Source organism: Triticum urartu, chromosome 5A, assembly GCF_056163025.1.
Source record: "Triticum urartu cultivar PI428250 chromosome 5A, HENAU_Tu73, whole genome shotgun sequence".
Classification (NCBI taxonomy): Eukaryota; Viridiplantae; Streptophyta; class Magnoliopsida; order Poales; family Poaceae; genus Triticum; species Triticum urartu.
Window position 1 is genome coordinate 69,383,339 of NC_141877.1, and position 22,270 is coordinate 69,405,608.

General features: G+C 42.4%; 1 protein-coding gene and 1 long non-coding RNA gene across 2 annotated transcripts; one reads left to right on the forward strand and one right to left on the reverse strand.

Moving 5' to 3' along the window:
* Positions 1–4,089: 4,089 nt before the first annotated feature.
* On the forward strand, positions 4,090–5,434 carry LOC125507928 (uncharacterized). The gene is made up of 2 exons (XR_015604002.1): positions 4,090–4,516; positions 4,647–5,434. It is a non-coding gene; the product is annotated as an uncharacterized LOC125507928 (long non-coding RNA).
* A 4,174-nt stretch (positions 5,435–9,608) lies between these two features.
* LOC147968089 (uncharacterized) lies at positions 9,609–11,467 on the reverse strand. The gene is made up of 6 exons (XM_087523385.1): positions 11,376–11,467; positions 10,866–11,301; positions 10,702–10,767; positions 10,194–10,259; positions 9,808–10,082; positions 9,609–9,627 (listed from the first exon to the last, which is right to left on the reverse strand). Exons 1-6 carry the CDS (start codon positions 11,465–11,467, stop codon positions 9,609–9,611), a joined length of 954 nt encoding a protein of 317 aa, XP_087379511.1.
* Between the last annotated feature and the right edge of the window lie 10,803 nt (positions 11,468–22,270).

Genomic DNA, 22,270 nt, shown 5'->3' on the forward strand with positions numbered 1-22,270 from the left:
TTATCTTGCCTTTATATGAATCATGCCACCGTGCATATATATATAACAGAGAAGAAGGTGCAAGGTAATTGAGAGGTTCAAGACCCTGCAGCAGCTCGTTCCAGGATGCCACAAGGTGTGATCACCACTCCAATATTACTACTTCTACGTACCATGCATAAATACATAATCTCTCCGATCAAAAACTGTGTCGTGGATCTAGTTCAGCTTTAGTTTAAATTTAAACTAAATCCATGACAATCTTTTGGATCTGAGGTAGTACCTTTTTTTCTTTTGCGAGAAACATAAATAAATATGTTCAGTCTGCATTCTGCAATTGCCTAATTGGCATGAATTGGTTTTAACCATGCTTCGCACTTTCAGCGTATATAATTCATCCAAATTTTTGAAAATTTATTATTTTGGTAGATACTAAAATAATGTCTTCCATTCAAAATATTTCAGAAATTCGGTGTACACAGAAATTTAAATCTTTTAAATTGTTTTTTTGAATTTCTAAAATATTTGTTGAGATCTAAATGAAATTCAAAAGTAATTTCATTTCTTTGGCCGGGATGAAATCGGAAATTACCAAATTTCACTTTGGCTATGGTTGAAATATTTCTGAAACTGAAATTCCAAAACCATGGTTTTAACATCCCAATCGTTGTATTAGGTCCTTAACTAGACCAAAAGCCAACCTTTAACGCCTCGCCACCCTCAGCAAAAATCACTCACATTGTGCAAAAGGTTGCACATTTAGATATTTCACAGACCTTCCCCTAAAAAAGATATTCCACAGACCTAACTTAAAGATGAGAGAGAAAATTCTAGTACTCCCTCCCATCCATATTAACTACCGTTGATTTAGTACAAAGTCAGTACAAACTTTGTACAAAATCAGCGGCAATTAAGTCACATGTTTACTGCATTGCTGTAAATTTTCATAGTGAAATACCCCCTCTGTTTCAAAATATAAGAACGTTTTTAACACTGCACTAATGTCAAAAACGTTCTTATATTATGGGACGGAGTGAGTACGTTTTTACATGACCTACACAGAAAAAACAAAATCATGAACTTTTATAGTGATCTTTTGTACTCCAGTTCACACCAGAACGTATTTCATCCTAATTAAAACTTTACGGGAATGTAGATGAGTGTATTTGTTTTCAGGATTTCTAAAACATAAAAATTTGAATTTTGAATTTCCCAACATTGAGAGTCCATGGAGCCCGGATTCGTTAGCGATTTCCAAAAGATTAAATATCTTCCCGTGCCTACCATGCAGTGTAACCAAGCCACGACGCTGGACCAGACGATCCAGTACATGAAGTCGCTGCAGCAGCAAGTCCAGTCAATGTCGTCCGTCGCGGGCTGCAGCATGAGACCAGCAACCGAGGCGGCGGTGTATCCCTTAGCGCCGCCGCCGCTGTGTAACATCCAGCCCACTGCCGGCGCCATTGCTCCACGTCCGCCGATGCTGCAGCCAGCTTTGTGCCGCTGCTCCTGCAGGGATGGTGATGTTTGCCGGGCGCCCGGGCCGCACATGCTCCAACTGGCGCACCATCCCGCAGTGACGCTGACGATGATGCGGCCGCCGTTTATCCATAAGCCAACTGCTCCCAATACAGGACCTGCAGCAAGGTATCCGTCGAAGGGCCTCGGTAGCATCCGTAAACACAAGGGCAGCAGCCCACGGCACAAGGACAATGTGAACTAGCTTAATTTGGCCAGTTTAAAATGGTTGTGTGCACCGTCCCATGCAGAGGTCGAAGCTTGCTCCCCTTTATAAAAAAGAAAACAAACAGAAAAAAAAAGTTACTCCGGTCCCTCTGATCCATAATAAGTCTCGCAATTTTAAACTAAGGTTAAATTACCTTAATTTAAAAATATGACATTTATTTTGAATCCGAGGGAATAGTGTGTGTGTGTGCGTGTGTGTATTAACAATGGTGAAGATTGATTAACTATAGAGTTGCATTTCCTTGCAATACGATGATGAAACCATCATTCTCAATGAGAAAATTAATCTCCATCCCGCTAATCTTAAATCTTGTTTATTTATGGATACGATTGGATGGACGTTCCTGTGTATCACTGTTCACGGACGCGTCAAAACACACCCTTAGTCGCCATCAAGTACTCGTCTTTTTGCATAGGTAGCTAGCTTTGCATTGTTGTATTTGTGTGGCTGCGCGCGCCACCCCTTCTGGGCATATGTACGAGACTACAGATGCCATACCTTATCGTGCTTCCTATCGAGCCACGTAGTCATGCATGGACACACGTAACGGTATTCCATATGAGCGCGTATTTGTCGTCTTCTACCGTTTTGCTCACTGGTCATATGTGTTCAGCACATGATGGTGTACATGCCCGCATCTAACCTTTGCTAGCTGGTATGCATACATCTGACGACAAAAATATCGGAGCCATGCAAATCATGTACTTCCTTCGTTCCTAAATATTTGTCTTTCTAAATATTTTAAATGGACTACCACATACAGATGTACATAGACATATTGTAGAGTGTAGATTCACTCATTTTATTCTGTATGTAGTCACTTGTTGAAATACCTAGAAAGACAAAAATTTAGGAACGGAGGGAATAGTGCTCTTGTGTTCTTAGACACTAATATCTGGATTATGAGCAGTTTTAACATGCTCCCTCTTACCCCCTCTTTTCACATTGAAGGTAAGAGTATATAATAAATCTGAGCCGTTAATCTCATCATTTAGTGGTCTGATTAATTCTTACCTTCTTACCTCGTATGAAAAAAGAAAGGATAAGAGGGAGCATGTTAAAATTTGCCTCTGGATTATAGCACCCCTAGAAAAACTCTGAATTATACTCCTTCCTTCCACAATGTAGTGCATATAGTTTTTCTGAGAAGTCAAACTTTACATACTTTGATCAAATTAATTTGTAGAGAAATATATATACATCTAAAATACCATATACATATCATTAGATACATCAAATTTGGTATTGCAGATACAAATAGTTTTCTCTATAAACTTGGTCAATGTTTGTAAAAGTTGACTTTCTGAAAAAACTATACGCACTATATTATGAAACGGATAGAGCATTAATGAAAGAAAACGATCATTAAGAAAATATTCAGATGTAGAATAGTTACTTTTAATAAATAAAAACCCTGTAAAACATAGAAATAGACAGAAGCCCTCAAGGATATCTTCACGAGATGAACATGTTATCGCTCGCTTAGTCGTCATTGCATCACCAGAGGAGAGAACAAAAAAGAGATGAGCAACAGCTATGTCGTCCACATAGATTTATAGAGGGTAGCTCCTAGTTTGTCATCGCATTGATCACACACCGCGTACGACATGATCTGGGGAAGAAGACAAATCGGCGGGGGCCGTGCCCCAATCTATGACGTTGGTTGGGCTAGGGTCACCGACGAGAGCCGACGACCTAGCCCTGTGGATGAGAACAACCAGCACATAGTTAAAAATCTAATATATATTTTGCCGATAAGGAGATTAAACTAATTAGGAGATGGAGGTCACTGGTGTTCATCGCATCGGAAATTTCACGACCTTTACATCTCTTTCCAGAATGAGCTCACCGAGTGTCATTCTGGTCCTGATCTCATATGCACCTGTTATGAATAGTAAACTCTCAGAAAATAGAAAAGATCAAATGATTCTGGATTTATTTTGCACAAGCATTGCTTAGTTTTATACCTGTGTTTAAATTTTTGTGATAAAATAGCATTCGTTGGTATGTGGGCAAATAAAAAACAGTGCCCGAAAATAGTTTCAAAAATAGTATTTTGGGGGATCAATTTTCCTCTTTTTTTTCTCAGGTCTCCGTGAGCGCCATTTCATCACAAAACTTTGCATGCATGTGAAATCGCTCATCAATGTTTATAGAAAAAGTTCAGAATTGTAGAAGTTTTTGCTATTTTTTATAGTTTACCGTTCATCCTGGTGCATGTGCACCCGGGAGCAGAAACTATTATATGTCCGACATGACGAGGTCCTCATACACAGGGGCGGAGCTCTGTAGGGGCCAAACCGGGCCATGGCCCGCCCAGAAATTTAACAAAACAAATATACCTATGTGTCATCCTAGCCCAGCCCACGAACAGACACTGTATCGCATCCCCATCCTCTCGTCTCACGCATGCACAAGAACACACATCCCCTAATTCCCCTTCCTCTCAGCATGTGGCCGCCGTGGACAGGAGCACCGTCCACTGGAGCGCGCCGCCCGCTGTCTCGCGTACGCGGAGCAACCGCTGGAGACGCCCGCGCCCCGCTGGATCTTGGCTCGCCCTCGCCGCCTCGCCCCTGCCCTGTTCCCTCGCGCCGTCGCGCGGTCGCGCCGCCCACTCGCCCAGGCGCTCACTGTCGCGACTCGCGAAGCTACCGCCGCGGCGATGGCCGCCGGGATCTTGCGGTTGTTCTCCTCCTGTCCTCCAACCCCCTGCTGCCCAGTCCCTGGCGCTGCCCCTGCCGCACCACACTTCACACACAGCACCAACCAGCAGGGCAACACGGGCAGGTAATAATCTTCCCCCAAGTTCCTAATTTGATAAGCAATAGTCTGATTTTGTTAAGTTCCATACATCCAGTGATCAGATCTACTACTGCTAATGATAACTAATAGCCCGATCTTATGCAAATTGACATAGGTAGTCATGGGCACGGAAAATCAGACTCAGAGAAGAATTGATTTGGTGTTTAAAAGGAAAAGAGATGATATAACTGATGTTGAGGATGACCATGTATTGCCCTTGCTTGAATTCGAACAGCAACAACCTGAACAACAACATAACCAAGATGGAGGAGTTCGAACAAATGAAGCTGTTGCATTCCGAGGTATTGAGTTCTTGCAGCGAGATCCTGGATTGCACCCTCAAATTTGGCAATATCCACCAGACCAGAGAGATATCGTGAGCAGAGCATATTTGATGTTAGGTCCTAATGCAACACCCGCCTAGAGAACTATAAACCTTCTGGTGAACCAGGGCATCAACACCGCTTCCAGTATAGTTGGTTTGGTGATTTTCCGTCATGGCTAGAGTACTCGCAGGAGAAAAGTTGTGTGTATTGTCTATATTGCTTTGTCTCCAACAACAAAGAGAATACACGAGGTGGTTCTCATGTCTTCACGGTACATGGATTTGACAGTTGCAAGAGGGTTTGTGGGAAACATTGTGCATTCTTGACTCACATAGGATCTGGACCATGCTCATCACTCAACAATGCAGTCACTAGTGGTCATGCCTTAATGAAACAACCTTGCCATATAGAGAATGTTATAGCTGTGAAGGACAAGGAGAAGGTGGACTCATGGTTGAACTGTACGTTGATACATATATATTACATATACATATCTACTAGCTCAATCTTGTGACCTGGGTGCTTGTAACATGCCCTTATGAGTCAGAATTTGAAAAAGAAATTGTGCTCTTCTTAAGTCTGGCCCGTCCAACTTTTCCGTTCAAGCTTCGCCACTGCTCATACACACAACCAAAAATATACCTTCGTACATTCAGTCCTCTTTGTACTCCGTATTAGTCTAGCGAATGCTTGTATAGTACGAACAGAGACAAGTGACGTGGAGAGAGCAGTAGCAGCAGCAGCAGCAGCAGCAGCGAAGGAGATGAGGAAGGGATCATGAGAAAAGTCAGAGGTGCATGGGATACCGACTAAGTTTTTTTACCGGAGCCGGGAGCTACCGATGGAGAATCTGCCGTTCAATTGCTTTCTCTGAGATTCGTGCCAGCTTTTTGTGTATAAAGTAAAAATAATTTACTATGCAATACAAGCAGTAGACAAAGGAATACATCTGTGCATGTCAGATGCGTGGCAGCTTTAGATGTGACTTGGTGGAAAAGGATGGCGAATGGGTTCTCTCCCCCAAACAAAGTAGTTGCATTTTATTTGCTGATCATATTTTGAATGGTTAACAGCTTATGAACCAAATTTCCATTAATGAAATTTTTTGTACATTTGAATTCAGGGTGATAAGACCTTTAAAACAAGACCGGTCTTGGATACAATTTGGCTAGATTGAATTTTTACTGGTTCAATTAATTTCACATTACAAAAAATAGGATTTTACTCATTTCAATAAACAGAGTTTACTCATTCAAAAAAATTATTTCACTAATTTGAAATACGGATTTCACTCATTTACAAATTGATTTTATTATTTCAAACTAATATTTCATTTATTTCAAACAACTGATTTCACTCAGTTGAAAAAACTTACTTCACTCATTTCAGAGAACACATTAGATTCATTCATTTGAAGTACTATATTCCACTTGTCTAAAAAACTTATTTCACACATCACAAAAAAAAATATTTTCAAACTTTGTTTCACTCGTTTCAAGAAACTAATTTCACTTATTTCAGAAAACACATTACATTCAGTCAATTGAAATACTATATTTCACTTGTTTCAAAAAGTGATTTTACTCGTTACAAAAGATAGATTCCGCTCATTTCACTAGTTTCAGAAAACACATTACACTCACAATATACAGAAATAAATAAGGATTTTTCACAAAAATAATATTTCAATTAAAAAACTATTTCACTCATATAAAAAATATCATTCAAACACATATTTCTCTGCAGTAATTAAAATCTATGAAATTAGTGAAATTAGATTTTTGAACTAAGTGAGATCTATGAAAATAGCTACTTTTTGAAATGTGTGAAACATGTTATTTTTAAATCTGACTGACAGAAGCAGTTTCACACAGAGTGAAATAACATGTTTCATATGTTCCATATATAGAGTGAAATAAATTTCGAACACTGAAATAAGCAGTTTCGCACAGAATATATAGTGAAATAAGTTAACTGAAATGTTGAAAATTAAATGTATTTGAAATCTATCCAAAATTGATCTTGTTCTAAAGGTCTTGACACCCGGAGATCAAATATATAAAATATTTCACATATGTAATTGTGGTTTAAAAGATATTAACGGTTGAAAATGTCAAATGAAATTTAAATGGGTACCTTTGTTATGGGGGCCAGAGGAGGAAAGTATGTCTGAGCCATGCATGCATCGTACTAACAAAAAGTGCTGACAAAAGTTGACAAGACGTTTTATACATGATGATGTTCAACAAAATACAAAGAAATACTAGTATGCATGTAGACAGCCTGCAGCAATCTCCAAGAATTTAAGGATGGATTTAGCACCAGTACATCCCTGCACCGGTAAAAAGAGGTTTGCGCATGGGATACCAGGTAGAGACGACAATTCGCTCCCTAAACTAACGAAGCGGCGGAGTAGCTTCCGACATGCTACGGGCCGATTGTACAAGAGAGTATAGATACCATCGATCTTTCATTTCCTCAAGTCAATACTCCCACCGTACCAAAAATATAAGACATTTTTTAGACTATATTAGCCTATAAAAACACCTTATATTTTAAAACAAAGTAGGTATTATATAGTCAGACACATACATATGTTCTATAAACATATGGATAAACATGTATCATATGTGAAAGTCCGTCTCTTCGCCGGGACGATCTTGGCACGGGTGGCCTCCTCTGGCCCAGATGGGATCCGGGTCCCCCCTGGCCGGGCATGGTGCTCACCGGCCGGTCTGCCATGGCAGCCGGCGTGCCATCCTTGCTGTGCCCCTCTCCTCCCGACCCCCCACCACCCTCACACCCTGCTCGGCTCCAGGTCTACCTCCCGATGAGGCGGCCGTGGAGGCATGGGGTTGTGCCCAGCGGCGGTTGCTTCCTGCAGTGCGCCGGTCGAGGATTTTGGTTGCGTGTGAGCTTCACCACCCACCCCGCACGGCCCCCCTCCCCCTAGCAGGGGCGGCTTCGGCCCGGTGGCAATGGACCTGTGCTCCTTCCTGCGTCCATGGTCGGCCGGCGCGGCTTCGAATCCGGCACACCATGGGGGTTGCGCTCTTTCCGACACCTTTAGCTCGTTGGCTCCTCGGCACCTCCGCACCATCACCCTGCTGGTGTCCTTGGTTGGCCGTCCACCCCGGCGCATCTCTGTTCTTGGCACGCCTCAGGAGTTGCGTCCCTTTCCAGCTCCTTTGGCTCGGCTGCACTCTGTTGCTCCGTTCCCGGTGGCCTTGATCTACGCTCTTTCCATATCCTGGTTTGTCCGGGGCTCCTGCCACCGTCACATCCTGCCGTCATTCTCTTCGCTCAGCGCTGCAACCTTACCCTCTTCCGGAGCTCGCACGTCCGGCGGCGCCCGGTGCCTCCTCCGGCATCGGGTGTGGCTCCCCTTCCTACAGACACAGTTCTGGCCTATACTTGACTTTCTCTTCTCCGACTCGTGCTCTGACGGCTTGGGATTGCTCGGAATGGCCAGGGCGAAATCCAACATTCTATATATGCTGGCAACGGCGATACCTGTAGGTGTCGTTCCCTTCTTGGAGGCCTTGTCATGGCCATGATCTTTGCCCCTCTTCGAGCTTCAGGGGAACCCCTAGGTCCGGTTTTCTGGATCGGACAGCGGCGGCGGCATCTTGGTGTCGTTCTCCTTCGTGAACACGTTGTCTTATTTGCTCGTGGCATCCTCGGTGCTGATTTCGAACTTCGAAGATGACGGTCGTCTAGTTGTTGGTCGGATTTTTTTCTCTAGCCAGCGAGTTTAGTTGTGTTTTCTTTGCTTGAGTCGAGTTTCTCATGTCTCTCTATTTCGGGCATCATGTTCACGCCTCTTGCGTCCGTGACATGTGTTGTACCACCTTATGTACTCATTCTAACTTCTTCTATCAATGCAATGATACGCAAGCTTTGTGTATTTGCAAAAAAAACATATATCCATGTGTATTTTGCACAATCGGGCCATATATCTTATCACGATACAAAATTTTATTTTTAGAAGAGCTGACCACACATGCCATGTGGTATACTATGTGTGTACAACTTTAACTAGTACTTCCTCCATTTTTATTTACTTTGCGTATTAGTTTTGGTCAAAGTCAAACTTTGTAAACATTGACAAAGTTTATAGACAAAAATATTAACATATACAATAACAAATCAACACCATTAGATTCATTATCAAATGTACTTTGACATCATATAGATTGTTATGGTAAATATTTATATTCTTTTCTATAAACTTGATCAAACTTTGAAAAGTTTGAGTTCAGTCAGCTCTAATATGTGGAGTAAATAAAAACAGAGGGAGTACTACTACTATAGAATACATGATCTTACTGCCTACCACTACTACCACTATTATTACTCAGTAATTACAATTGAAACATTCATCGCAAAAAAAATTACAATTAAAACAAGCCGTAGTAATTAAACACATAAGTACTACTACCTCCGTTTCAGTTTACAAGTCCTGCGCGTATACCTAAGTTGTCAATTTTATCACCCTAATATAAACATATAACACAAAAATTATACCTTTTGAAAGTAGAAACTCCGAAGTTTATGTTGGTATATTTTTTGTAATATATGACTTGTATTAGGTTGGTCAAATTGAGGACATAGAGGTACGCCCACGCCCTGTAAACTGAGAGAGAGGTAGTACCACACGACCTCACGCGCGCTGCTGCTAGCTGGCCATGCATATCGTTCAGACCATAAGATCGATCGTTTCGATTCCATTGATGGTGCACGTACGTAGGTCATTTCTGGCTTCTCCCGCTGTACACAAAATACAAAGGTGGTGGTCAGTTAAACCCGACAAGCTGTACATGCACGCGGCCGCCTCGACGCTGTCTCTGCCCGACGCGTACGTACGTGGGTGTGGGGGAGAGATCATCGCCTGTGGCTGCGGCAACTTGAAACGTAGATCACGCGTACGTGCGTTCATCTGCTTAATACCTGTGGCTCGGCACGGTGAAATCGTTTGGGACGAGATGGCGACGGCGAGGAGCAAGCGGCCGCGGCTCGCCGGCACCAAGATGACGAGCACACGGCGCCAATGGCGGCAGCGGCGTGCCGTGGTGTGGACAAGAGTACACCGCCGGGAAAACCGGGTACTGAGGGACCATCACCGGCGCCTGCCCGCCTGCAGCAGGCAGCTGCATGCACGACGGCGGCATCACCCCCAGCGGCAAGAATGGCGTCGGTATGGCGTATCCGGCGGCCGACATCATCTGCATGCATGCCAAGTGAAAGTATCTGTCAGGCTGATTACTTCACGTAGATATATAGAGAGAGATTTCGAGACTCTCATGCAATAAACAACTAATATAAGGAGTACGTACCTGGATTTGGTGCTGGAGTGATTTCACGTACTTGATGACCTCCTCCAGCGTCGAGGCCTTGTCAGTCTGATGATAAAAAATTGTCATATGCCGGTCAAAATTACTCCTTGCATGCTACATCTTAATGTTGATTTAGGTCAAACATAATGTAAAAAGTTGCAACCATGGCACTCTAGTAGAAATAGATACAAATACTCCCTTCGTTTATTTTTAGTCTGCATATAAAATTTGATCAAAGTCAAATTTGTAATTTTGACTAATTTTATATTAAAAAATATCAACATTCACAATATAAAATCAATATTGTCAGATGCACCATCAAATGTATTTTCATGCTATATAGTTTTAGTATTATAGATGTTTATATTTTTTGATATAAATTTGACCAAAACTTTGTGTAGTTTGACTTTGACCAAATTGTATGCATGGAGTAAAAAGAAATGGAGGGATTACTACAAATGATGAAATGATTTTGCCAAATTAGTGTGCATAAGTAGTATAGTACTACCTTGCTGCACCTGGGCGTCAGCTGCTGCAGAGTCCTCACCTTGTCGTTGATCTTGTCTCGTCGCCTCTGCGTGCATGCATGCATGCATGCAAATTAAGCCCATCATGTATATACATCAGCAATGTACGTAAGTACGCATGCATGTGTATCCGATAGCTCCATACCTGCTCGGCTGCCTTTCCGGAACAAGACCTTCTTCGGCCGCTGCTCGACCGCCCATGTCGGCAGTCGCCTGCGCCATCCGCCGCAAGGCTGGTGGTCGGCGCGTCGCCGGAGGCGACACTGCGGTGCCCACCGCCGATGCCACAGCTGCTGCTGGGCATGGTGTTACCTCCCTCAGGCTTGGTCGTCGTCGTGGCGGTCGCAGCGCTCCGAGGCTCCTGCTCGAAAACCTGGCAGAGCCACGACGCCATCTCGGCGTCGCTTGCCATCGCTTTTCCAGAAGGGCTATCGGCGGCGAAGTACGTGGGCAGAGGAGACGAAGGTGGCAGCGGCAGAGGAAGATGATCGACCATCAAAGTCTTTTCGTGGACGACGTCGACGGAGCTACCTGCGCCGCCGCCGCCGTCCCCGCGCAGCAGCAGCTCGAGCAACTCGTGGCTGCAAAGTACCGCCATGAAAACATGTACACTCCGCGCGCCCGTGAACAATGAACAAAACCGGACGGCACTCACGTGAGGTAGTAGTCGTCGAGCGCGCGCAGGTTGTCGTGGTCGTGGCCAACTCCAGGGACATCACCCTGGTACCCGGGCACCTCGCCGTCCATCAGCTCCTCCCGATCCGGTGGCAAAAAGCTTAGCCAGAGGTTGACTTGGAGATCGACGAGAGCCAGCGACTGGAGACGCCGCCAGGCCCAAGGGTGCATATATATAGCTTCACGTCATAGGTTCCTAGCACGCAGCTAGCTAGGGCACACATGCACGCACGTACGTACACGTGGCGGGACTGTGGAGCGGAAGCAGCAGGATTTTGAGCTTTTGTCGGCGCGCGGTTTGCTGCTCGACGGCGGCAGCGGTATTTCACCGCCGCGCGCGGCGGCCGCTGGCATGCGGGCATGGTGTGGTGGGCGTCGGCCGGCGGGCGCATCCGAATCGGTGGTCTGATTCGCTACGTGTTGTTTTTATATATGTCGACGGGCGCGCGAGGGCGAGGGCCTTCGTGTGTGGCGGAGACGACGGACACGCGTGCGGGCTTCTTCGGATCTGACGAGATACGCTGCAGCATGGACCTAGAGTTACCTAGGAGTGGGATCGTGCCGACGTGGACGAACGGATGGATGCGCGATGAGTTCGTGACTTAGGATCGAAGCAAAGCTGTGCATGGGTCGGTTTGTATCAGCCCAACCCACGGGCGGTATAGAAAAGGAGGCCCACGTGCGGAGGCGACGGCGTACGGCACTAGATTGCCTACAAGCCCATGTGCCCATTCAAACCCAAGAACACCGTGCCTTCTTCCAAATCACTAGTTAACGTTTTGCCTTTGTAAAGATCACTCCTCATTTTCTCAGGTGCTGGAAAACATCACATTGCATGTGCGTACTTATCGTAATCTAGAGTTTTTCATTCTTTTTTATAGATTCATTTAATCAAAAAAAGTTATCTCTAAAATAGTGTGTCCAAATAACGACCATTTTCACCATTGAATTGTTGGCGTCAAGATCTTCGAAACTGGATCACATGTTAATAGATTTCCACCAAGGTTTTTTTTCACAAAAAACCTCCAGAAAAGCAGGAAATAAAAAAAAGCTAAAAAATAAACAGGAACCCTAAAAATCAAATACCAAAATGTAAAAAACAAAAAAACAGCATCTGAAAAAAAACATAAACTGAAGAAAGAACAAAGCCCGAAAGCACGGTTGCCATTTTCTACTTATTTTTGGAAGCACAAAATATGTTTTTTTCCTTTTTTTTTCCAGAATAGCACAGGATGTGCTTTCACAAAAGCAAGGTTGTGCTTCTTGTAAAAGCACAACTGTGTTTTTCCCTTTCTGAGTAGAAGCATAGTTGTGCTTTTGACGGAAGCACATGTTATGCTCCTCACGTAAGCAAACATGTGTTTCCACAAGAAACAAAATCATGCTTCTCGTGAAAGCATAAATTTATTTTGGAGAAGCACATATGTGCTTCACTGACAAAAACCAAAAATTCCAAAAAACAAAAGAAGAAAAAGCATCTAAAACCTAAAAATGCTTGGATAAAAAAAAGAAACTTGGAAGGAGCGAACCAGCACGTGACACGTGGGGACGGCACCATTTGGCTCACTCTCAAGTCACAAAAATGACTCTTGCGAGGCTTCCGCGATGGGTAATCGCTCATTAGCTAGTCCCTACCTTCTCAATGTTGATCCTTCATGCCACCGCCTTTAGGCATTCACTACCATGTTGCGACGACACCTTTGACATACTCACACAAACCAACTCTAGCACAACAGCCATATCGTCCCGACTCATAAAATATGACAATTTAATCTGAATGACAATCTAGCAAAGTCCTCGTATGTTTCCATATCAACATAATTTATGAAGCCCGCTTCATAAACAAGCTCCTAGCCTCCAAATATGGAGTTTCTTGGGGGGGGGGGGGGGGCGTTTGGAGCTCGCTTCATTTCCGACTGCCTGCGGGGGACAATCACTTTCTTCCTCCTCGCACCATGGCCTCCTGTCGGCGATACAGAATACAACCTCCCCCGGGGCTTGCTAAAGATGTTGGGTTTGCTTGGCTCCAGATGAAACCTAGCAAAACTTTGGTCGACACAAATGAACGACGACGTCCTCGGGCGCTTTTGGCCTCCTGTGAAGCGTCGTCGTGGAGCTCCTTCACCTCCCTTGTCGTTTGCACCTCATTTCTTGAGGTGACAACCCAAGATTTGTCATTGGTCGAAGCGGGTGTCGGAAACGTATCATCGCTTCCCGATGGGGTGTTGCCTTAGAGGTCCGATCTTTTGACCGACAATAGTGTGTTGTGTTGTCTTGCAAGTGCTATTGGCTAGGCAAGTGAGTGGTCTCAGGGCTAGTGTGGACATCAGAGGGGTGATTTTGTTGTTGTATGGTGCCGGGTTTGGTCAATTGGATGCCAAATTCAATGACTTGGTGGGTACGTGGTCATGGGGTTGGTGTCGAAGCGAGAGCGTTGGCTCCGAAGATTATTGTTGAGTGTCGGATCTAGTCGTTTGTGTGGCAGTTATCAACTCGATGGGTACGCGGCCTTGGGGTCGGTGTGTCTGTGTTAACACTTTCTAAGGTGACTTTGGGTCTTGTTGTAGGGTGCCGATTTTAGTCGCTTGTGTGGCAAAGTCATCGATCTATTGGGTATGCAGTCTCAGGGCAGGTGTGTATTGAGATATATGGTTTTGGGCCAGATGCATACTAACTGAGCTTGAGCTCAGATGAACAGTGAAGTTTAAGAAGTTCTGAAACTTTTTTTGCAACTCACATTGAGAAGTTTTTTTTACATGTGTGCAAGATTTTGTGATGAAATCATATTCGTGAAAGTGTGGAAAAAAACAAAATCAGTACTACAAAGAGACCGTTTTTGGAACATCAATTTTTTTTGCAAAGCATCGCTTTTGTTTCTTCACATCTTCACGAATGTGATTCCATCACAAAAATTTGCATACGTGGGAAACTTTTCGTAATATTTATTGCAAAAAAATCATTTTATATACTTTTTGGATTTTATTATTCACCGAGCTCATTTGAGCCCGAGCTGATAAGGGCACCTTCGTTTTGGGCCACTTTTCTTTATTAATTGATCCTTTCTCTTCATCTTTTTTGTCATCTGATTCTTGTAAAGTAGGGTCTAGTATATTGTCCTTGTACACGTATTTGTATATGTATATGATACGTCTTCATCGTATTTACTCTTCCAAACACTTTTGACCTTGTTTTGGACTCTAACTTACATGATTTGAATGAAACTAACCCGGACTGGCGCTGTTTTCAGCAGAATTGCTATGATGTTATTTTTGTGCAGAAATAAAAGTTCTTGGAACGACCTAAAAATCAACGGATTACTTTTGGATTATATAAAAAATACTGACAAAAGAATCAAGGCCAGGGGGCCCACACCCTGTCCATGAGGGTGGGGGCGCGCCTACCCCCCTAGGCGCGCCCCCTGCCTCGTGGGCCCCCTGGTGCTACTCCAACCTCAACTCCAACTCTATATATTCGTGTTTGGAGAGAAAAAAACCAGAGAGAAGGATTCATCGCATTTTACGAACGGAGCCTCCACCAAGCCCTAATCTCTCTCGGGAGGGCTGATCTGGAGTCCGTTCGGGGCTCCGGAGAGGGGAATCCGTCGCCATCGTCATTATCAACCTTTCTCCATCACCAATTTCATGATGCTCACCGCCGTGCGTGAGTAATACCATCGTAGGCTTGCTGGATGGTGATGGGTTGGATGAGATTTATCATGTAATCGAGTAAGTTTTGTTAGGGTTTGATCCCTAGTATCCACTATGTTCTGAGATTGATGTTGCTATGACTTTGCTATGCTTAATGCTTGTCACTAGGGCCCAAGTGCCATGATTTCAGATCTGAACCTATTATGTTTTCATGAATATATGTGAGTTCTTGATCCTATCTTGCAAGTCTATAGTCATCAATTATGTGTTATGATCCGTTAACCCCAAAGTGACAATAATCGGGATACTTACCGGTTATGACCATAATTTGAGGAGTTCATGTATTCACTAAGTGTTAATGCTTTGGTCCGGTACTCTATTAAAAGGATGCCTTAATATCCCTTAGTTTCCAATAGGACCCCGCTGCCACGGGAGGGTAGGACAAAAGATGCCATGCAAGTTCTTTTCCATAAGCACGTATGATTATATTCGGAATACATGCCTACATTACATTGATGAACCGGAGCTAGTTCTGTGTCACCCTATGTTATAACTATTGCATGAGGAATCGCATCCGACATAATTATCCATCACTGATCCGTTGCCTACGAGATTTTCATATATTGTTCTTCGCTTACTTTTCCGTTGCTACTGTTACAATCACTATAAAACCAAAACTACTACCATTACTTTTGCCACCGTTACCACTACTATCATATTACTTTGCTACTAAATACATTGCTGCAGATATTAAGTTTCCAGGTGTGGTTGAATTGACAACTCAGCTGCTAATACTTGAGAATATTCTTTGGCTCCCCTTGTGTCGAATCAATAAATTTGGGTTGAATACTCTACCCTCGAAAACTGTTGCGATCCCTTATACTTGTGGGTTATCAAGACTATTTTATGGCGCCGTTGCCGGGGAGCATATCTCTATTCTTTGAGTCACTTGGGATTTATATCTGTTGATCACTATGAAGAATTTGAAAGATCAAAGAACCAAGATTTTTTTCTCAACTACGAGGGGAGGTAAGGAACTGTCATCTAGCTCTGCACTTGATTCACCTTCTGTTTTGAGTAAACTTGCGACACCTACTCCTGCTATTCATTCTGATATGTCGCATGTTATTGATGATTCCACTTCTGCTTTGCATGATACTTATGATGAAACTACTTCTATGCTTGATACTACTATGCCGCTAGGTGAATGTCTTGATAAACAACTTGCTAGGGCTAGAGAGAATGAAATTATTGAAACTGATAATATTGATGAAAGTGATGATGAAGATTCTCCCCCTAGATATGAATTGCCTGTTGTGCCTGAGGGTTATGTTATGGATGAAGAAACTGCTAGAGACTTCTTAGCTTGCAATGATAGATGTGATCTTAAGAAATTATTAGCTAAGCTTAAAGAAAAAAGTTCTTTGAATGCTAGAATGAAACATGACCCTGCTTTTGCTACTTCACCTATCTTTATTACTGATAAGGATTATGATTTCTCTGTCGATCCTGAGTTAATTACTTTGGTTGAATCTGATCCTTTCTATGGCTATGAATCTGAAACCGTTGTGGCACATCTTACTAAATTAAATGATATAGCCACCCTATTTACTCATGATGAGAAAACTCGCTATTACTTTATCCTTAAGTTGTTTCCGTTCTCATTAAAGGGTGATGCTAAAACATGGTTTAATTCTCTTGATCCTGGTTGTGTGCGTAGTCCCCAGGATATGATTTATTACTTCTCTGCTAAATATTTCCCCGCTCATAAGAAACAAGCTGCCTTAATGGAAATATATAATTTTCTGCAAATTGAAGAAGAGAGTCTCCCACAAGCTTGGGGGAGGCTTCTCCAATTACTTAATGCTTTCCCTGATCATCCTCTCAAGAAAAATGAAATACTTGATAACTTTTATAATGGACTAACTGATGCTTCTAGAGACCACTGATGACCCACAAGTATAGGGGATCTATCGTAGTCCTTTCAATAAGTAAGAGTGTCGAACCCAACGAGGAGCAGAAGGAAATGATAAACGGTTTTCAGCGAGGTATTCTCTGCAAGTACTGAAATAAGTGGTAACGGATAGTTTTGTGATAAGATAATTGGTAACAGGCAACAAGTAACAAAAGTAAATAAATTGCATCAAGGTGGCCCAATCCTTTTTTGTAGCAAAGGACAAGCCTGGACAAACTCTTATATAAGGAAAAACGCTCCCGAGGACACATGGGAATATCGTGAAGCTAGTTTTCATCACGTTCATATGATTCGCGTTCAGTACTTTGATAATTTGACATGTGGGTGGACCGGTGCTTGGGTGCTGTTCTTACTTGAACAAGCATCCCACTTATGATTAACCTCTATTGCAAGCATCCGCAACTACAAAAAAAGTATTAAGGTAAACCTAACCATAGCATGAAACATATGGATCCAAATCAGCCCCTTACGAAGCAATGCATAAACTAGGGTTTAAGCTTCTGTCACTCTAGCAACCCATCATCTACTTATTACTTCCTAATGCCTTCCTCTAGGCCCAAATAATGGTAAAGTGTTATGTAGTCGACGTTCACATAACACCACTAGAGGCTAGACAACATGCATCTCATCAAAATATCGAACGAATACCAAATTCACATGACTACTAATAGCAAGACTTCTCCCTTGTCCTCAGGAACAAACATAACTACTCACAAAGCATAAACATGTTCATAATCAGAGGGGTATTAATATGCATAAAGGATATGAACATATGATCTTCCACCAATTAAACCAACTAGCATCAACTACAAGGAGTAATTAACACTACTAGCACCAATCCCGGACATGAAGACAAGAATCGGATACAAGAGATGAACTAGGGTTTTGAGATGAGATGGTGCTGATGAAGATGTTGATGGAGATTGCCCTCTCCCGATGAGAGGGGCGTTGGTGATGACGATGGCGATGATTTCCCCCTCCGGGAGGGAAGTTTCCCCGGCAGAACAGCTCTGCCGGAGCTCTAGATTGGATCCGCCAAGGTTCCGCCTCGTGGCGGCGGAGTTTCGTCCCGAAAGGTTGCTTATTCTTTTTTTTCTTGAGAAAGACTTCATATAGGAGAAGATGGTCATCGGAGAGCCACCAGGGGGGCCACGAGGTAGGGGGCGCGCCCTGGGGGGGCACCCTCGTGAGCAGGGTGTGGGCCCCCTGGTCTTCATCTTTGGCGAGGATTTTTCATTATTTATTATAAGGTATTCCGTGGAGTTTCAGGACTTTTGGAGTTGTGCAGAATAGGTCTATAATATTTGCTCCTTTTCCAGCCCAGAATTCTAGCTGTCAGCATTCTCCCTCCTTATGTAAACCTTGTAAAATAAGAGAGAATAGCCATAAGTATTGTGACATAATGTGAAATAACAACCCATAATGCAATAAATATCGATATAAAAGCATGATGCAAAATGGACGTATCAACTCCCCCAAGCTTAGACCTCGCTTGTCCTCAAGCGAAAAGCCGAAATCGAAAAATATGTCCACATGTTTAGAGATGAAGGTGTCGATAAAAATAAAATACGGACATGAGGGCATCATGATCATTCTTAGAACAGCAACTTATATAGTTCTTGTCATATGATATCTTATGCTAGAGTAATAATTCAATCACAATATCAAGTATGAATCGTAAACTTCATTGAAAACTAACAAACTATAATCTCAGTCATTTAGGCAATTGCAATTTATCATAACATAGGAAAGAGTCAATGTATAAGAGCTTTTCAGCAACTCCACATACTCAACTATCATATAGTCTTTCACAATTGCTGACACTCACACAATACTTGTGGGCATGGAGTTTTAATCGGACACAGAGAAAGATAGGGGCTTATAGTTTTGCCTCCCAACATTTTACCTCAAGGGTAATGTCAACAGTAATAATTCATGAAAACTCACATCCAATTAGCCATATATACCAAGATCTTTCCAACATACCGTGCTTGCCAAAGGATAAAATGTAAAAAGGAAGGGTGAAGATCACCTTGACTCTTGCATAAGGTAGAAGACAATAATAAAAGATAGGACCTTCACAGAGGGAAGCAGAGGTTGTCATGCACTTTTATGGATGGATGCACAAAATCTTAATGCGAAAGAACGTCACTTTATATTGCCACTTGTGATATGAACCTTTATTATGCAGTCTGTCGCTTTTATTACTTCCATATCACACGATCGTATAAAGCTTATTTCCTCCACACCAATCAATCATACATATTTAGAGAGCAATATTTTTATTGCTTGCACCGATGACAACTTACTTGAAGGATCTTACTCAATCCATAGGTAGATATGGTGTACTCTCATGGCAAAACTGGTTTAAGGGTATTTGGAAGCACAAGTAGTATCTCTACTTGGTGCTGAGAATTTGGCTAGCATGAGGGGGAAAGGCAAGCTTATCATGTTGGAAGATCCAAGACAATATAATTCATCTCAGATGTAAGAAAACATAACCCATTACGTTGTCTTCCTTGTCCAATGTCAACTCTTTAGCATGTCATATTTTAATGAGTGCTCACAATCATAAAAGATGTCCAAGATAGTATATCTATATGTGAAGACCTCTCTTTATTTATTACTTCCTATTAATTGCAACGATGACCAAAACTATGCTTGTCAACTCTCAACAACTTTTATTCATCATACTTTTTCTATGTGAGCTCATTACTCTCCATGACATCCATATGATCTCTTTGTTTCTTTTTCTTTTTTTCTTTTTTTCTTCTCTTTTATTTGGGATCATGGAAAAAATAAGCAAGCCCTTGACTCAATCACTAATCTTTATTATATAGCTCACGGACTTGATTACATAGAAGGATAATAAAGCAAAACTCACAACTAGATCATGCCAAGAACTTTATTCTACTAGATCAAAATACTACTAATAGGATTGAACTAAGAAAAACGGTAAAGATAGGAGTTGTGATTGTGATACGATACCGGGGCATCTCCCCCAAGCTTGGCAGTTGCCAAGGGGAGTGCCCATACCCATGTGATTATATCTCCTTTGTTGGTGAAGAAGATGGAGTTGTTGATGACGGATAGTCGCACATCGAGCGTAGGAGGTCTTCTAACTTGCGGATAATGCCCTTGAGTGCGATGACATGCTCCTTCAACAAAATATTTTCATGTGTGAGATACTTATTTTGTATACGAGCCAACTCAATCATCTTGAAAGCTTCGATCTCTGTAGGGGTAAGAAGGTTATGATCCAGTTGAAGGGTGTCTTCTGTTGCTGGAACTTGGTCCTCCATGACCTTCTTGATCCCTTCATCCTTGTTGATCTCCATAGGTTCTTCTCTTTTCAGCTCTATCTTCATTAGCCAAGCATCGTTGCCCTCATGGTTGGAGGAGGAGGGAGACGACATAGTGCCTGGCCTTGACAACCCTGACAGTAAACAACTCGAAACAAAGACAGGAGATTTTTGCATGATACGGGAGTCAAAACCCCCGGGAGATTATATAATGAATTTTTACCGACCAAAATACGTATCGTGCAAGAAAATGGAGTCCGGAAGGCACACGAGGAGCTCACGAGGTAGGGGGGCGCACCCAGGGGGTAGGGCGCACCCTCCACCCTCGTGGGGCCCTCGTGTCCTTCCCGGACTACTACTTAATTTTCTATTTTTCTAAAAATTCCAAAACGAAGAAATATTGCCTTAAAAATTGTTTTGAAGTCGGTTTACTTACCGTGCCACATACCTATTCCTTTTCGGAGTCTGAAACATTCTGGAAAGTGTCCCTTATGTATTCCTCCGGGGTTACGGTTTCTATAGTATTGGTTTCAATATTTATGGGATTACCTGAGATATAATGTTTAATTCTCTGACCGTTTACCACCTTCGAATTTGTTCCTTCGAAATTGTTGATCTTTATGGCACCGGAACGGTAGACCTCCTCGATAACATAGGGGCCTTCCCATTTAGAGAGAAGTTTGCATGCAAAAAATCTTAAACGAGAGTTGTACAGCAATACATAATCACCTACATTAAACTCACGCTTTTGTATCCTTTTGTCATGCCATCTTTTAACCTTTTCTTTAAACAACTTGGCATTTTCATAAGCTTGGGTTCTACATTCATCAAGTGAGCTAATATCAAATAACCTCTTTTCACCGACAAGTTTGAATTCATAGTTGAGCTCTTTAATAGCCCAATACGCCTTATGTTTTAGTTCGAGAGGTAAGTGACATGCTTTTCCATATACCATTTTATACGGAGACATACCCATAGGATTTTTATATGCAGTTCTATAGGCCCATAATGCATCATCAAGTTTCTTGGACCAATTTTTTCTAGACCTATTGACAGTCTTTTGCAAAATTAATTTGAGTTCTCTATTACTCAATTCTACTTGACCACTAGACTGTGGGTGATACCGAGATGCAATTCTATGATTGACGTCATATTTAGCAAGCATTTTACGGAAAGCACCATGAATAAAATGTGAACCACCATCAGTCATTAAATATCTAGGGACTCCAAACCTCGGAAAAATAACTTCTTTAAGCATTTTAATAGAAGTGTTATGATCAGCACTACTAGTTGGATAGCTTCTACCCACTTAGTAACGTAATGAATAGCAACTAAAATATGTGTATATCCATTAGAGGCAGGAAAAGGTCCCATATAATCAAAGCCCCAAACATCAAATGGTTTGATAACAAGTGAATAATTTATAGGCATTTCTTGACGTCTACTAATATTACCAATTTTTTGACATTCATCACAAGATAGGACAAACTTACGGGCATCCTTGAAGAGAGTAGGCCAATAAAAACCGGATTGCAATACCTTATGTGCAGTTCTATCTCCCGCGTGGTATCCTCCATAAGTTTCGGAGTGGCACTTGCGTAGGATTTGTTCCTGTTCATGCTCAGGTACACAATGTCTAATAACACCATCTACTGCTTCTTTATAAAGATGTGGGTCATCCCAAAAGTAATGTCTCAAATCATAGAAGAACTTTTCCTTTTGTTGGTATGTGAAGCTAGGTGGTATAAATTTAGCAACTATGTAATTAGCATAATCAGCATACCAAGGGGCACTACGAGAAGTACTTATGACATTTAATTGTTCATCAGGAAAGCTATCATAAATAGGTAGTGGGTCATCAAGAACATTCTCTAACCTAGATAAGTTGTCTACAACGGGGTTCTCAGCTCCTTTTCTATCAACAATATGCAAATCAAATTCTTGTAACAAG

What these genes read in the sequence shown, in the direction of transcription:
- LOC147968089 (XM_087523385.1), bottom strand. Translation starts at nt 11,467, where the DNA reads ATGGACGGCGAGGTGCCCGGGTACCAGGGTGATGTCCCTGGAGTTGGC. An exon ending in CTCGACGACTACTACCTCAC is followed by an intron (nt 11,302 to 11,375) that starts GTGAGTGCCGTC and finishes GGTACTTTGCAG; the next exon opens with CCACGAGTTGCTCGAGCTGC. An exon ending in CCGGAAAGGCAGCCGAGCAG is followed by an intron (nt 10,768 to 10,865) that starts GTATGGAGCTAT and finishes GCATGCACGCAG; the next exon opens with AGGCGACGAGACAAGATCAA.